General features: G+C 38.4%; 3 protein-coding genes across 5 annotated transcripts in view; 2 read left to right on the top strand and 1 right to left on the bottom strand.

Moving 5' to 3' along the window:
• The window catches only part of LOC102294178 (caspase a), a 3,778-nt gene extending 2,872 nt beyond the window's left edge, over positions 1 to 906 (top strand). The window contains exons 7-8 of the mRNA XM_014336046.2: positions 51 to 160; positions 575 to 906. Coding sequence (XP_014191532.1) covers positions 51 to 160; positions 575 to 679 — 215 coding nt within the window. The 3' untranslated portion in view covers positions 680 to 906. The remainder of the gene's footprint in view (positions 1 to 50; positions 161 to 574) is intronic.
• Positions 907 to 4,632: 3,726 nt separating this feature from the next.
• Positions 4,633 to 6,861, top strand: LOC102291746 (caspase a). Its single transcript, XM_005929938.3, has 8 exons — positions 4,633 to 4,713; positions 4,812 to 5,090; positions 5,168 to 5,250; positions 5,376 to 5,552; positions 5,642 to 5,879; positions 5,973 to 6,125; positions 6,252 to 6,361; positions 6,440 to 6,861. Exons 1-8 carry the CDS (start codon positions 4,707 to 4,709, stop codon positions 6,542 to 6,544), a joined length of 1,152 nt encoding a protein of 383 aa, XP_005930000.1. The 5' UTR covers positions 4,633 to 4,706; the 3' UTR covers positions 6,545 to 6,861.
• Positions 6,862 to 12,298: 5,437 nt separating this feature from the next.
• LOC102292079 (syntaxin-1A) overlaps positions 12,299 to 17,013 on the bottom strand; it is an 83,194-nt gene continuing 78,479 nt past the window's right edge. For 2 of the 3 annotated variants that reach the window (XR_006054770.1, XM_005929940.3), the window contains one exon: positions 14,909 to 16,836. Coding sequence is in view for 2 of the 3 variants with exons in the window: in XM_005929940.3 (XP_005930002.1) it covers positions 16,759 to 16,836 (78 nt within the window). In the remaining variant the exon portion in view is untranslated. Of the gene's footprint in view, positions 13,902 to 14,908; positions 16,837 to 17,013 lie in introns of those variants that run through there. The other variant, XM_005929939.3, reaches the window with a different exon arrangement.

Raw genomic sequence — 17,013 nt, 5'->3', positions numbered from 1 at the left:
AAAAAAAAAAAACTGTATCCAATTTCTGTCTCTGAATTTTCTTCCTGCAGATACTGTGTCATATAGAGACAGGAATCAAGGGTCTATCCTCATACAGTACATTGTTCAGGTTTTCAACACCTTTGCACATCAAGACGACGTCGAGGAGCTCTTCAGAAAAGTAAGCGCTGCAAGTGTAAATTCTTTTATACTTCTTGGAAGCAAGTCTCATTACTTCACAACCATGTTGATACTGCTTGTGACATTTATGTGGACAGTTACGTTAAAGCAATATTTAAATTACACTTCAATTATCACTGGGAAATAGTGCATGTACAGTATTAAAAGTAAAATAATAAAAGGTTAAAAAGTTTGCAGAGTATGGCCCAAAAGAAGGCTTTCAAAGCATTTTTCATCTCCTGGAAGTTACGCTTACAGGAATCAATAAGTGCCATATCTGTCACTTATGTTTCTGGTACATGTGGAAAGTTGTATTGCTATAGTCAAGCAGTAATTACTTTGTTCTCGTGTCATTAGTGTGATAATGTTGTACATTATTACTGTGATAATGTCGTACATCATTTTAATCATACAGGTGATGCAACGCTTTGAAGACTTCAGTGTTCAAAACAGGAGACAGATGCCAACAAAAGACAGATGCACACTGACAAGACGCTTCTACTTCTTTCCAGGCCTCTGAGATATTTTTACAGTTATTTAACTCAACTTTGCTGCCATTTCAATTGATGTTTTTAGTGCTCAGAGTTAGGTCATTTTATCATTTCCAAAGAACTACAAAGAGATGCAAACCTAGAAGCAAAAAGATGATATGATCTCACAGTTAGACAAAAATGGCCACAATAAGATGCAAAATAGCTACAAACAGATGGAAAATACAATGATAATAAAAATTTTAAAAGAATGAAACAAAGCTGCCATCTGTCTGTCTCCTTTGTTAAAAAAAAAAATCCTGATGACATTTCTAGCTTCATGTGAGACCCATGCACACAAAACACATCAACATGAAATATCCTCAATGTGGCAATTGGAGACAGTTGGATGGACGAACTGGAAGAGACGTCCAGCAGAAACAGGGTCAGAGAGGGACAGACATACTGTCTTCCACAGCATGTCTTTGTCCTATCTTCCTCCCTTCACACCATCTTTGCAGAAGATGGACACCCCTCCCTCAACCTGGTTCTGCTAGGGCTTTCTTCCTGTTATAAGGGAGTTTTTCCTTCCCACTGTCGCTAAACCTCTTGCTTGCATAGGAGTCCATATGATTGTTAGCTTTTCTCTGTTTTCTTTGTATTATTTTTTTTCTATTATTCTAGAGTAACATGTAAAGTATCCTGACATAACTGTTGCTGTGTTTTCATGCTATACAAAAATAAAGAAATAAAAATAAAATGTGCTTTGCTTTTATTTTCCACTCACTGCCTTTCTCTCTCTTTGGATTCATACACCACTGCTGCATTTAACTTAAGGAGTTACAACACTCTGCCTCTCTCTCCTACAGAGTGTCTTGCTCTCAATTCTTCTCATCTCTGCCCTTGTCGCCACATCTTCCTGTTAAAAAAGAATCCACTGGTGTTAAGTGCTTGTTCAAAGGGGGTCATCTGACTGTAATTGTGCTTGTTTGTTTGTTTATACCATAGGACCTTTAGCCTACAATATAAATTGCCCTGAGGTGACAACTGGTATACTGGTTTAGGGCTTTTGCTATACTGGTCCACTTGATGGTCATAGCTTAGAAGATTTTTTTAAAGGATTTTTTTTTATTTTCAGTCCTTACAATGCCCCAGCAGGTAGGGGCACCAGCCACTGACAGGGAGTGTGGTGGGGGAAATAAGCCCCCACACCTGGGGATGCCCGAGACTTTCAGAAGGAGGTGAAGCCTAAGACCCAGCCTGACACATACAGGTCCTTCTCAAAAAATTAGCATAGTGTGATAAAGTTCATTATTTTCTGTAATGTACTGATAAACAGTAGACTTTCATATATTTTAGATTCATTACACACAACTGAAGTAGTTCAAGCATTTAATTGTTTTAATATTGATGATTTTGGCATACAGCTCATGAAAACCCAAAATTCCTATCTCAAAAAAGTAGCATATTTCATCTGACCAATAAAAGAAAAGTGTTTTTAATACAAAAAAAAAGTCAACCTTCAAATAATTATGTTCAGTTATGCACTCAATACTTGGTCGGGAATCCTTTTGCAGAAATGACAGCTTCAATGCGGCGTGGCATGGAGGCAATCAGCCTGTGGCACTGCTGAGGTGTTATGGAGGCCCAGGATGCTTCGATAGCGGCCTTAAGCTCATCCAGAGTGTTGGGTCTTGCGTCTCTCAACTTTCTCTTCACAATATCCCACAGATTCTTTATGGGGTTCAGGTCAGGAGAGTTGGCAGGCCAATTGAGCACAGTAATACCATGGTCAGTAAACCATTTACCAGTGGTTTTGGCACTGTGAGCAGGTGCCAGGTCGTGCTGAAAAATGAAATCTTCATCTCCATAAAGCTTTTCAGCAGATGGAAGCATGAAGTGCTCCAAAATCTCCTGATAGCTAGCTGCATTGACCCTGCCCTTGATAAAACACAGTGGACCAACACCAGCAGCTGACATGGCACCCCAGACCATCACTGACTGTGGATACTTAACACTGGACTTCAGGCATTTTGGCATTTCCCTCTCCCCAGTCTTCCTCCAGACTCTGGCACCTTGATTTCCGAATGACATGAAAAAGTTGCTTTCATCCGAAAAAAGTACTTTGGACCACTGAGCAACAGTCCAGCGCTGCTTCTCTGTAGCCCAGGTCAGGCACTTCTGCTGCTGTTTCTGGTTCAAAAGTGGCTTGACCTGGGGAATGTGGCACCTGTAGCCCATTTCCTGCACACGCCTGTACACAGTGGCTCTGGATGTTTCTACTCCAGACTCAGCCCACTGCTTCCGCAGGTCCTCCAAGGTCTGGAATCGGTCCTTCTCCACAATCTTCCTCAGGGTCCGGTCACCTCTTCTCATTGTGCAGCGTTTTCTGCCACACTTTTTCCTTCCCACAGACTTCCCACTGAGGTGCCTTGATACAGCACTCTGGGAACAGCCTATTCGTTCAGAAATTTCTTTCTGTGTCTTACCCTCTTGCTTGAGGGTGTCAATGATGGCCTTCTGGACAGCAGTCAGGTCGGCAGTATTACCCATGATTGCGGTTTTGAGTAATGAACCCGGCTGGGAGTTTTTAAAAGCCTCAGGAATCTTTTGCAGGTGTTTAGAGTTAATTCGCTGATTCAGATGATTAGGTTAATAGCTCGTTTAGAGAACCTATTCATGATATGCTAATTGTTTGACATAGGAATTTTGGGTTTTCATGAGCTGTATGCCAAAATCATCAATAATGAAATGCTTGAACTACTTCAGTTGTGTGTAATGAATCTAAAATATATGAAAGTCTAATGTTTATCAGTACATTACAGAAAATAATGAACTTTATCACAATATGCTAATTTTTTGAGAAGGACCTGTAGACAGGCATGTTTTCATAGTTTCCCAGAGCAGACACTTCCAAGTAAGACAGGTGAAGGGAGGGGGATTACTTGCGAATTGAAACTTACTGAACTTGCTTCTCTTCTTCGAGATCTTGCAATGATAAGAATATCTGTGGTCTTGATGCAGTCAACCCTACAGGCATAGTTCAGTGTATTGGAAACACTCAGCAAAGGAACGGTAGATGGAAGGAAAATTATTATATGAAATGAAGAGAGATGGCGATTTTTCTCTGGTTATGTTTTTTTTGTTAATTTTTTGTCATTAACGTATAATATTGGCCATTAAAACATCGTAGAGTTGAAATGTTCAGACAAGTTCAAACATGACTTGACATGTTGTGGTAATTCAAAGGACACAGAAATGTTGATACTGTCGGTAAACTGCTTTTATCTCATCTTTCTGTTTTCTTTGACAGCAGCCCAAGTTTCACTTTTACTTCCTCTTCCTTATGTCTGCCTTCTTTTTAAAGCAAGCTGTTTTGATCATAATTCAGTATACACAAAATGCATGTAAGTTAGGAGTGAAACTATCTGAAAATAAATTGAAAATAAATTAAGTTATAAATGCAATTTTGGAGAGTTTATATGCCTAACGTGCAGCAGATGAACCTATGAAAGTAAGAAGAAACATTGTCACAAAAGGAGCAGCTTGCCTATGCACTAAAACAGGAAGAAGAGTTTATGAACTCTTGTTCAATACAAGTTAAGGCTTAAATAAAAATGTTAAAAATGCAAAAGCTAGTTGATCCTTGAATTTAAAAACATCTTACATTTCATTAACGGCTCTATAACCACTTATTGGCATCTCTTTGTTCCTAGGAAATCAGGCAGTGCTGTCCAAAACAGCACACATGAGCACACATAAAGGTTTGCAAATGGTAACATACAGAAAGCACAAGTAGTGCAGGAGGTGATCAGGAACATGACTCTTAGAAAATATAAAAGATATGTTCTTTGCAAACAAAGATATTTGTCATGACTTTATTTCTAAGAGACCACTGCTCAGAAGAAAAAGAAAATATTTTATGTTGCATTTCAAGTTTGACTTGATTACAACCACTTCCATGGAAGTGTGGTTTCCACACAACTATTAATAGATAAAACATCTTGGCAAACACACAATCATTTGTACATGCTGGAGGACACAGGTTGCAAATTTGTGAAGTAAAGTTTATGAAAGATGGCAGGTAAGACAGAAGTTATCATGATCCATGCACTTTCCAAGTGTTAATGTGTGATAGATTTTGATTTTGACATGATTATTTGATCTCATTCTTCCCTCTAGATAAGGAGCTTGCCAGAGTGAGAGGACGGTTTGTTGAAAAGGTATCAAAAGCCCTTCTTAAACAGCTCCTGGATGACCTTTTAGAAGAGGGTTTGCTGAATGATGGAGAGACAGACTCTGTGCTCGAAGACAACAGCAACAAAGCAGACATGGCCCGCGCTCTCATCGACATGGTGAAGAGGAAAGGAGATAAAGCTAGCAGGAAGATGATCGAACACCTGGAGAAGAGAGATCCTACACTTTACTCTGAGCTGGGTCTGTCCTGTGGTCAGCCTCCTGGTGAGTTCACCCTGTTTGGAAGAAGGAAATCGTACAGAATAAAGTCTGAACAGTGCTTTTGCTTTTTCCAACTGCAGCGTCTCAGAAGGAGCAAAGCTGGTCGTCCAAACTCATCGCCACAACTGACTCTTTCTGGAGGACAAAGCTGAACGATAAAAATGTTTGTCATGACTGTTCAAACACTTTTAACAAACAAGATTCAAATTTGGAATACTTTGTAAGTTTATACACTTAAATTTTACATTTATAACAGTAAATATTCTGTCTTTACATTTGTATTTTTAGATTTACCCTGTGGCAGAAAAGTCCATCAGCAGTCGAGTGGCCCTCCTAATCACTAATCGAAATTTTTCTGATGAGAGATTAACCCGAAAAGGAGCTGAAGTTGACGAGGAGAACATGGATAAACTTCTCCGATCTCTGCATTATGAAGTTGTCAAATACAAAGATCTCACTGGAAAGGTATTTAAATACTAATCTTTTATTCTTTCCTAGCAAATTACGGCTGAGTGACAAAATAACTGATGCTGGGACTTTTTGTGTCCAATCAGATGATCGATGAGGCTCTGATGAATTTCTCCAAACATCCCAAACTCAAAGAGACAGACAGTGTGTTTGTGGTGATTATGTCTCACGGGAAACGGGGAATTGTCCTCGGTGTCAATCACAGAGAAGAAGTGGAACCAGATGAATTCCCTGTTGACAATATTTACAAGTACTTGGGCTCACAGAAATGCTCAGCACTGCTAAACAAACCAAAGATCATCATCATCCAGGCCTGCAGAGGAGGTGACTTTCAATCATTTCATCTGACCAACATCCACAAATGTCCTCGTAGCTACAGTTTGGACCTGAATTAAAAGCATGCTGCGTGTGTTGCAGAATCTGGTGGCTCCGTGATGGTTAGTGACAGTGCAAAAGTGGTCTGTGATGATGTGTCACAGAGCCGCTTTGATGAAAACAGCATTGTGGATGACTCTACTCGATATGTGCACAAAGAAAAGGACTTCGTTTCACTTCTGTCCAGCACCCCAGGTCAGTTTGTCTGCTGATGGGTTTTATTATGCAAAAGATTTCTGACATTATTAAGATAAGCATCTGAAATTTGCACCAATAACACACAAGCATAGTCTCATTCTGTTTTCACATGATTTCCTGCAGACACTGTTTCATACAGACAGGAAGACCGTGGGTCTTTTCTGATCCAGTTCATCAAGGAGGTATTCAACACGTGCTCTCATGAGGACGACATCGACGAGCTCTTCAGAAAAGTAAGTACCTGAAAACTCGTTTGGTGATAGTGCTGCAGGCAAACAGATGCAGTCACTGGTTATGTTTTCATCACACAGGTCATGCAACGCTTTGAAGATTTTCCCTCTGAGAAACTGAGACAGATGCCAACCAAGGACAGATGCACTCTAACCAAGCGCTTCTACCTCTTTCCAGGCCGCTGAGACAGGATTGAATTTTGGTCAAAGGAAACACATAATAAGTGCTAATAAGTACATTAATGATTTCATGGATTATCACTTCCTAGTAATAAGGGATATGCATTGATTATTGTGAATTATATGTAAAATATTGATTTCTTTGTTTCTGTTTTTACTGCTTTGTGAAAGTGAATGTGAGATTTTGTCAACTTTTAATACGTTTGGACATTTTAGTAGCTATATGAGTGAGTGTATCATTTACATTCATCAGTTGTTCTTGTCTATAATGTCATCACTGTTACTGTTATGTGTCTAAATAAGTAAATGAGCCCTTAGTTACAGTAAATGAATCTTGTATTAACTAAAGCATTAACACCAGCGGTCTCCAACCTTTTTTGGGCCACGGACCGGTTTATGCCCGACAATATTTTCATGGACCGGCCTTTAAGGTGTCGCGGATAAATACAACAAAAATAAAACAAGAACCGGAACCAAAAAAAAAAAATTTATTCATAACACACGTGAAAAGACCAAAGAAAACCGAGTAAACGATAAAAACAATAACAAAATCACGCTGAAAACCGATAAAAACCCTGAAAACTATACATTTCACACCTGAGCCTCAACTCTCGCGGCCCGCTACCAAACGACTCACCGGTAAAGACATAAAGACCTGGATGGCCGCTAACTTTCTGCTCCTTAATTCTGATAAAACTGAGGTTATTGTACTTGACCCTGAAAATCTTAGAAATATGGTATCTAACCAGATTCTTACTCTGGATGGCATTACCTTGGCCTCCAGTAACACTGTGAGGAACCTTGGAGTCATTTTTGACCAGGACATGTTCCTCAATGCACATATTAAACAAATATCTAGGACTGCTTTCTTCCATTTGCGCAGCATCTCTAAAATTATAAATATCCTGTCTCAGAGTGACGCTGAAAAACTAGGCTGGACTACTTTAATTCATTATTATCAGAAAGTTCTAAAAAGAACTTTCGGGTGAGAGAAGGATGGCCGCCCCTCCCTGAGCCTGGTTCTGCCGGAGGTTTCTTCCTGTTAAAAGGGAGTTTTTCCTTCCCACTGTCACCAAAGTGCTTGCTCATAGGGGGTCATATGATTGTTGGGTTTTTCTCTGTATGTATTATTGTAGGGTGTAACTTACAATATAAAGCGCCTTGAGGAGACTGTTGTTGTGATTTGGTGGTATATAAATAAAACTGAATTGAATTGAATCATGTGGGTCTATGACCACTGGTCCAACATATAATTATGCTTAATACAAGCATTTTGTTAGTAACTCAGATTTTTATTACTGCAAATTAATTATCTTTAATCTACAGGTGGGCTACAGTAATAGAAATTACAAGTATATAAAGTTACATATTTATAGAAATGTAATTATTTATGTAAAAGTTTTAATAAAATTGCCAATAGGAGGTGGTTAGCTTGTGATATTACTAATTACTGTGACCTAAATTTACTGTTTTTCTATTGAAGATCCAGTGGCAGGTGAGTTACACATTGATTTAAACACATTGTATAGACTAGAAAGCTTTAGTAATTTATACCTGACAGCCCTTGTTATTTATGTTTTTTGAATAGAGTTTTAAGGAAATACATCACTTTATTTTGTATTTTAATTAGAGTGAAGATTTAAGATTGTGAGGGCCCAGTGGGATTTTCAGTTTTTTAAGCAGGCTGCAGCATTTTTGACTGTGGGAATGAGCATTTTAAAACATCTTAGTATAGTACAGTTACTGACATATTAACACATTCACATTCAAAGAAATCATTAGATGCTTCCTCAACTTGTTCATCTGGGGATGAGCATGTCTTTACTTTTATGATTGGCTAGCTGACAACAGATAGGTCAAAAGAGCCTTAACTGGGTGGAGAGAAAGCGTGAGCTCGTGCCTTTAAAAGTTGTGCAGTGTTTTGGCCACATCCTGTATGATGGTGGTTTTCAACCTTGGTCATCTAATGTAGCCCCCACCCTCAAAACCCTGTTAGATGGGTTAAAAATAATTCCCTTCAGCACCACCTTATAAACACCTGCACTGCTTTATCTCTTACGCTCAGTGCATGCAGCCTACCTCTGTAGCAAACTGCCTAAATCTTTAATCAGTTGGTAGTGGGTTTATATTTCAGACATGCATCTAAAATGTTTAGTTAGCAGTCCATATAACAGCTATATTCATGAGCCTGTTTTAACCATTTATCAGTTCTCTTTAGCTAACAATTTTATTCATTTATTGAGAATTTCATGGTTTCAAGTGATGAAATGCTGCAGGAAAAGCATGGTTTTCTTGTTTCACTCGAGCCAGAAGCTAGTAGTGCAAACGTGTTCACTGATGATTTCCTGCATCTCGTTGCATCTCTTTCTTTACAGGAAGATGACCCTGATGGTGTGAAAGTAGTTTTGCAAATAGGAAGTAGCTTTCTTGGTAAAAAAAAAAAAAAAAAAAAAAAAAATTGAAAGGAAATCCACAAACCTGAAACTCTGTAACATTAAGTGTACAACTTTGAAATGCCTTCAAATACTAAAAGAAAGAGTAGGTGAAACTCTGGTCTCTCTCATGCAACATTTAGAGGAATTATGGGTCGCACAAGACTTTTGCTCAATTTAAGGTTTAAAGAAATCTAATCTAAAGAATAACTCAAAGTATTCATTTGGAATCTAAGAAAAAAAAATAAAGTGCATACTTTTAGTGGTATGCAGTGTAAAATATCTGAATGTTCAAACTGACTGTAAAGTTTTATCCATTTAATTTACATTTTCAAAACTGAACTTTAAGTTCTTAAATTTTAATGGTAACGGCAGTCTCTTTAGCAGCTCTTCAATTCTATGCAGAATAGTAAAAGTATAAATAAAAAATGTAAGAATAGCAGTAGCAGGGTAATAAAATCAGTCTAAAAGGTAAAGTGGAGAGGGATAAAAGGTAGTGTTCAGAGTGGGTTATTTTCCTTATTATTCAGCTGGTCTTCTCGTGCCAGTCACAGTGTATATCTCTGTCATATCTTGGTCATATACACTGTGATTCTGATGACACCCTTAGCAGCTTTGTCCACCCTCTGCAGGTCCTTCCAGTCTTGTTGGACATACACTCGCAAAATACACACTCATGAACACACTGTTGGGTAGGTTCCCAGAAAGCATGAGTGGAAACATCTGGAACATGTTGTTGTTCTTAGCCATAGAAGGACATAGAAGGAGATAGGGGAATGCTTCTGAATTCTTCTGACGTCATAATGACTATAAAGCTTTCTTTGTGCAAACGAAGAAGAAGTCCGGCTCTTCCCACACTGTAATGTGTGTTTTAATAAACGATCTGTGCTGACCCAAACTATATCCCAGTCGTAGTCTCTTCCTCAAAATCCGAACCATGACACCAGGCAGCGCAGCACTATGTCATGAAACGACATACAATACAATAAAATGTTGTAACTGATGTAAACCAACTCATGTGAGGTAAAATACAAGCAGATGATGGTAAGTTGGTGTAATGAGTAATTGAGATGACAGTGACAATCACATTTAACTTGTAAATTAGAGCAACCACAGCCACATACAGACATTATGTTAACTGATGATAGTGAATGGCTGGTACTGTTTCTCTGTGTTAAATCTGTTTAAATAAAAACTCAATCACTTCACATATTTGATTATCACAACAGGCACAAGACTACAGAGGAAGTAATTGTCATCTGATTTAAATGTGACAAAACGGGAAATTGCAGAGTCCAGCGAGCTAATATAAGGTTAGGTGCCAAAAGGACAGAGCCTGCGCCTAGAAGAGGGAAGTAGGTAGGAAGTTCATGTCTACAAAAACAACAAGTTCAAACTGGAACAAGTGCCATTAGGAAGTAAGAGGAATTACACTCTTAATTCTGTATGAGAAGTTTAAATGTAGATTTGAGTGCAGGGTAACCAGATCCAAATAAATTTAAACCAGGGCGTAGGACGTGAAGGATAACATGCGACATGTTGCTAATGCTGAGTTGTCTGAAATATGGATTTATTCAGCTTAAAGCAAACACGCAAAAACTTTGCAGGTTTGACAGTTAGCATGTGAAGAACAAATACTACTGCAATTTTCAAATCTTCAGTGTAAAGTTAAGAAATACAATAAAAACAAAAGGAAGCTGAAGTTTCTTCATATGGTCTTTTCTGCCTTCTTGCACTCATTCTCACTTCTTCTTATTTATTGTGTGACTATATGTCATACTTTCCACTTGTGAAACTGAAAGAACTCCACTAACTTTACTCAGGTAGCTTCCCAGTGTTTCATTGGGCAGACATCCCTCTTCTTTCCCAAATTTTCACTGCCTTTGCAGATTTTAAGGCTGTGCAATTTCCCCTGTTGAGTAGAATATAATATGCTGAAAAGTTACCAAGATGCATCATGACAACCTTCCCTGCTTTCAGTTCAAATGGATAAATAGTCACATGCCAGAGAAGTGTTGATTTATTTAACAAATATTGCCAATAAATGTGTGGGGCATCGTCTCACTATACTGGATAAGGGAAAAATAGATACAATACAGTACAAGCTATAGGTTAAAAGATGGAACTGAGCACTGGACACATAATATAGTTGGCTGTTTGTGGATGGTAATGTTGGCTTTGTTGTTAATGTTACTTTTCTGCACCATCTAGATAAATGCCTGTTCCTTTTGAGTTCTTGAAGTTGTTAGTTCTAATAAAAGAAGACTGCTACAATTTTCAACTTTATTTAGGGAAATGTGACCAGCAGCAGTGATGCAGTTTTGCCATCAGATGTGGTCCTCTGGGCTTCCTTTAAACATACATCTGCGCATAAACCTGGAAGAACTCATATGAAGCTACCCAAGTGTTGCCATTTCAGTTTCAGCTTGTCCATTCAGCAAGCTAAACCTAGACACAGAGTGCTGCTGCCTGACCTTTCTTTTAGAAGTGAAGGTGTGTTTTCTATGAAGTGGAAGCATATCCATATTCAGATGTGTCGCAGATCACATCAGAGGCAGTGAAACGTGTAAACAGGTCTGTGCAGGTTCTGTAATGCAGGTAGTCTAAGAAGTTTGGAAAGAAAGTGACTGCACTTTAGATTTTGTGAAGATGTTTCATGGGCTAAACCTTTCAGTTCTAAAATCAAATGGTAGACTGTCCCAGTTGTTAAACCCTATTTGGGTACCTTGAGAGGGTCACTAAGCCAGTATTAATTATGTGGATTGTCACAGTGAAACATCTTCAAGAAACTTAGTCCAGTCATTTTTTTTCCAAGCTCTTTGGGTCTAAACAGATCTTTGTCATTTTAATCTTTATTTTGCATTTTTCCCATGCCGCAGAAAACGAGAAATTGCTGAAAGCAGTATTATGGCTACCCACAAGTCCCGCTCTGCCCCAGCTTTCAGGTTACTGCACTTCTGCTGCTGATAGAAAGCTAAGGACAGGTTTGGTTTTTGCTACTAATGATGTGTTGGTGCAGCAATAATCCTGCTTTGTCCAATCAGGTTCAAACGTTGTGTATGTGCTTGACTGAAGAGTCAATGGTGCAAATGGTAATGGCCTGCATTTGTATAGCGCTTTTCTAGTCCATAGGACCCCAAAGCGCTTCACACTACATTCAGTCATTCACCCATTCACACACACATTCACACACTGGCGATAGCAAGCTACATTTTAGCCACAGCTGCCCAACTGCAGGATTATGACTGAACTCCTCAAAATCAGAATCCTGTCTAGAAAAAGTGACATCATAGTCAGTTCATCTTGACAAGACAGCCCGTCCAGACCAGTGAAGGAGAGCAGTTTGGGACTGGGCTGGAGGAAGGCTGAATGTTTTGACGTCCCTCTCCAATTTTGCAATCATGTTTGTGGACATTCTGGTGCTTAAATAACTTGCTACCAACACATCAACTTCAAGGACTCACCATTCATGTTTTCACTGGTATTGGACTTCTGGGTATATTATTCCCCTGTGGAATCATGTGTGCAAGGCAAACTACAAACTCAGTGTAATTTTTTGGGACAAACTTTACTTAAAAAAAGAAAAAAACAAGACTCATTAAACAAATAAACCCATGTCATTACAATACAACACAAAGGCAACAAGTTGAGTAGGCAACATGGTAACATGGTTGCAGTCTGTGCTGTCTGATGTTTCCCCCCAAAAATGATATGAGTCTTTTAACGGGGCTACTTTGAGTTCATGCTGATGCATTCATTGACTCAGTGAGTTCATCAATGGAAATAAACATACAGTAGAAGTAGCTTGACAGGATAATATGCACTGTTTAAACCTTGGGGTTTACAGAAACGGCAGAAATAAACAAAAGGTTTGTCACTTCATTAATCCAACCAGACTAGACTCCACTTTAACAGCTTATTTAAATATACTGGCAGTGTTAGAGAGCTTTATATTACTTTAGAAAACAAAGACACATTTGGCTACCAACAAGCACTCATGTTTTCATCCAACGACTTACATACAACATGTTCAGACATGTAGCTACCAAGGAACTTGCAAATATCCTTTCAAATCTTATATATGCATGCATGCACTCAATCACACTCAACACTGGAGCAACGGTCAAAAATGCTGCACAACCGGTAAGGCCAGATGAAATTAAGTACAGTAGCGTTGCTTCTGTCAACTACAAGAGATGTGCAATTAGAAAAAAAGTTTGGCAGTGTGTTAAATATACGAGCAAAATACCCAACATCAGCGTAGCTATGTTCTTTTTGATGTGTTCCCTTTTGCAACAGAGTACAAAACACCACTTTACAGTGAACTAAACCATGCAGGGCTTTTAAGAGGGAGGTAGAAGACATCAGAGAGAGAAAGTAAGAAGACTACAAAAAAGATAAATACATGTGCAAATGAACAGAGGTCTACAGATAACATAGCTCTGAAAACATAACCGATGAGTTACCTGTCACTTTGCCTGTACAACACAAAAAAAAGACACATCTGAATCAGTGTCATACTTGGAAGTTGGAATGTTTTAGTATAGCGTTACATTTCATTTAGTAACTTTTTCATTCAAGAAACATCATATCGTTGACAACACTCGACACTCTGATAAACAGTTTGCAGCACCACACATTTACAAAATAGCAACTCATGCGAAACAAAAACAAAACACCTCTGGCCCTGTACACTGTGTGTAAAATTTATTGTACATTATGTAACGTATCTTTTGCTGAACACGTAATAGATTGCATTTGTTAAAACAGGAAATTGGAAATGTGTGTTATTCTGCTTTTAGCTCTGTCGTGTGACTTTGTGTGGTTTTTTTTAGTGTGATCGTGGCTGAGGTTTAGCCCAGTGTTCCCCCAACAATGGAAGCAATGACGACTCCCAGAATGATACAGCATATAATAATCATAATTTTCTTCTGAATGGTATTAACAAAAAGAAAAGAAAAAAAAACATCCAAAGCAGCAAATGGGGAGCAGAGAAAACATGTTAGTTATACTGTTTGTGCTTTACTTGAACAGAGTTAATAATAATTTGAACAAAATGCAGTTTACAACAAAAGTAAAAGAACCGAGCTGGGAAAAAAATGCAATTTAATTCATTCTAATAATGCTGGAGTGTGACCAAAATGTTACATTATTTCTACATCTTCTTTTAAAAGAAATCTTTAAATCCTGCATTTTGCTCATACCATCTGTCATATACACATGCCACAAACAGAAATCATCTCTGCGGTTAAAGCCATCACATGCACAACATAAAAAGCATCGATTTGGCTCCATCTAGTGGTTATCCAACAATATGCAAGCAAGACTGCAAATTTATCAAAAAGTAAAAATCCACCAAACACAAACTTCACTTTTAAAACGTGTTTAGCAAAGGTCCCTCTAATGAAGAAGTTCAGCGTGCAGCAAATAAATCCTGTGGACTTGCACAGTTTCCAACAACTCTTAAAGAAACCGTTTAAGGAAATATGCCCTTAGTTATGAGTCACATGCATCTCATCACATCAGTATAATAAGAAGAAAATAAAAGTTCAATTAAACACATCATCTCTCTCTATGAGACACCCTCATGCAGTTTTAAAGTTTTACATATCAGGACATAAACAAAATCATCTGGTTATTACAACTAAACTAAAATTATCCATCCATTCTCTACTGCTTATCCTTCTCAGGGTTGCGGGGGCGCTGAAGCATATCCCAGCTTCCTGAGGGCGAGCGGCAGGATACAACCTGGACAGGTTGCCAGTCTGTTGCAGGTCTAACACACAAATACAGGGCAACCATTCACACTCGCACTCCCACCTATGGGCAATTAGCCTATCCCCACTAACTGCATGTCTTTGGACTGTGGGAGGAAGCTGGAGTACCCGGAAAGACAAACATGGGGAGAACATGCTAATTCCACAAAGAAAGACTTAAATTAGTTCATTCAATTTTAATTTACTCAATAAACCAAAACATGTGACATTATTTGTTTAAAAAAAAGGCAAAGTGCAGAAGCAGTGTGTGAAAAGCTAAGTAAACAACATGATTCAGTAGTTCGTAGAACCAACTCCAACAGCAATAACTTGAAATAATCATTTTCTGTACATATTTCTCAGCATTTTATATTAATGGTTTTTTTTTTTGGCTTACTCTTCTTAACATTGCTTCAGCTTGTTGAGATTTATGCGCATTTAATGAAGCACAGCTATTCCACCAGAGCATTTCAATCTAGTTGAAGTCTGGACTTTAACTTGGCCATTGAAACACCTTGATTCTTTTCTTTTTCAGCCATTCTGTTGTCGTTTTGCTGCCATGCTTGGGATCATTGTCAGTGACTGTAAGGTGCCCAGCTTCTGTGGTTGCACAACCCAAATCATCATGAGGTGTTTGATATGCTATAGGGTTAGGGGGGTTAGGGTTAGCGCCTTCGGTGCTAGGCCCTCAAACTGGTCATCCTTCTGCTCAAAGACCTGTTTCGGAGACATGAAAATATCTTGATCTCTGAGCTTCAGGGAGAAAAGTGCCCCGACGCTCTGAAAGGACACGTCAAAGGCACAGCGTTAACAGAGAACCTGGCGACCCAAGACTCGTTCCCAACAACAGAGAAGGATGAGGGACAGAGCAGTACACAGGGATGGTTCTCGTTGAGGCATGGACCTTAACAAGAACCCTTCTCCACTATCAAATGCATTAGATTAGCAGCACGTGGCTGCTACTTACCCTTTTAATTCCTCTGAAAGTATTAAGAATGTACTTAGTCTTTCACACACTGGTTCTGCATTTTGGATTTTTAAAGAATAAATAATGACACATATGTCATGTGTTGTTATTCATCTGAGGTTCTTTTTACCTCATTTTAAGCTCTGTAAAGTAACTGACTAAACTTTTAAATGTGCAACTATAAACTTACATTTGTTTGTGTGTTATAAATCCTAATTTCACTCATAAACTATTAATAGCTTATTTAATTTACCTGGTCATTTCAGATTCATCGATATATCGTGGATGTATCGGGTGAGAAGGAAATAAAATCTCTACATTGTTGCAGTATCTTAAAAATCATGATTAAAAAAAAATCACAATTATTAAAAAAAAACTAAACAAAAAAGAAAACATCCACCCAGCTGTTAACACATCACCACAAGTCAATTGTTTTATATTTGTTAGACTTTTCCAAAAGCAGAAATTGCACAGAAGCATAAACACTACAGATGAAAGCCTGGAAGGGAGAATACATTTTTGGAGATTGCTGTAATTCCTGATCACTCCTCCATAAAGTCACTATGGCTGCGAAACGATAAAATCTCTAAGGCACAGATTTGACCAACCTGACTCAAAAGTGGATTTCCCAAAATGTTTAACTATTTTGTTTTACCTTTAGTAATACATCATTGTTAAAACTAATTGGTAATAAGCTTATTTTGATGACCATTTTAGTAATAATGCAATCATCTTCATTTTGTGTTTGTGGGACAACAGAGAGAAACATGCACATGACAAAGCTTTGCAACTCAAACAGGCCAAGCACAAACCGTTCCTGGAGCTGAAGCACACATTAAGAATAAAAGTTGATGCAGATTATATTTGAGTGTTCATAGCTTGCTGCACAGACCTCAGACCAGTAATGCAATGACTTGCTTCCCAGTTCACAAGCAGTGCTCACTGCACACATTGCAGAGGCCACCATACAGTACATTTAACACATGAACAGTTGTGTGTGTTTTTTTGGCATTCATGTCACTCATAATGACTGTCCTGTCTGCCATGTGATGATTTTTTAGGCTCCTAACTGAGTCCCACTGCGAGCGAAATAATGAGGATGGTGATACAAATCGCAACACAAACTCCTATCAGGATCACCTTCTGGATGGGGGACCATGGGGAGGGAGAACAAGGAGAGCACAGCGTTAGATAATGAGTCAGGGGATTGAGAGGAACATGAGAGAGACAGAAAGAAAGAAAGAAAGAAAGAAAGAAAGAAAGAAAGAAAGAAAGAAAGAAAGAAAGAAAGAAAGAAAGAAAGAAAGAAAGAAAGAAAGA

The sequence above is a fragment of the Haplochromis burtoni genome, unplaced genomic scaffold (genome assembly GCF_018398535.1).
Source record: "Haplochromis burtoni strain Fernald_Lab_line unplaced genomic scaffold, NCSU_Asbu1 Contig_128, whole genome shotgun sequence".
Taxonomy (NCBI): Eukaryota; Metazoa; Chordata; class Actinopteri; order Cichliformes; family Cichlidae; genus Haplochromis; species Haplochromis burtoni.
The sequence above is the reverse complement of the archived record's forward strand: the minus strand, read 5'-3'. Positions and strand labels throughout refer to the sequence as shown.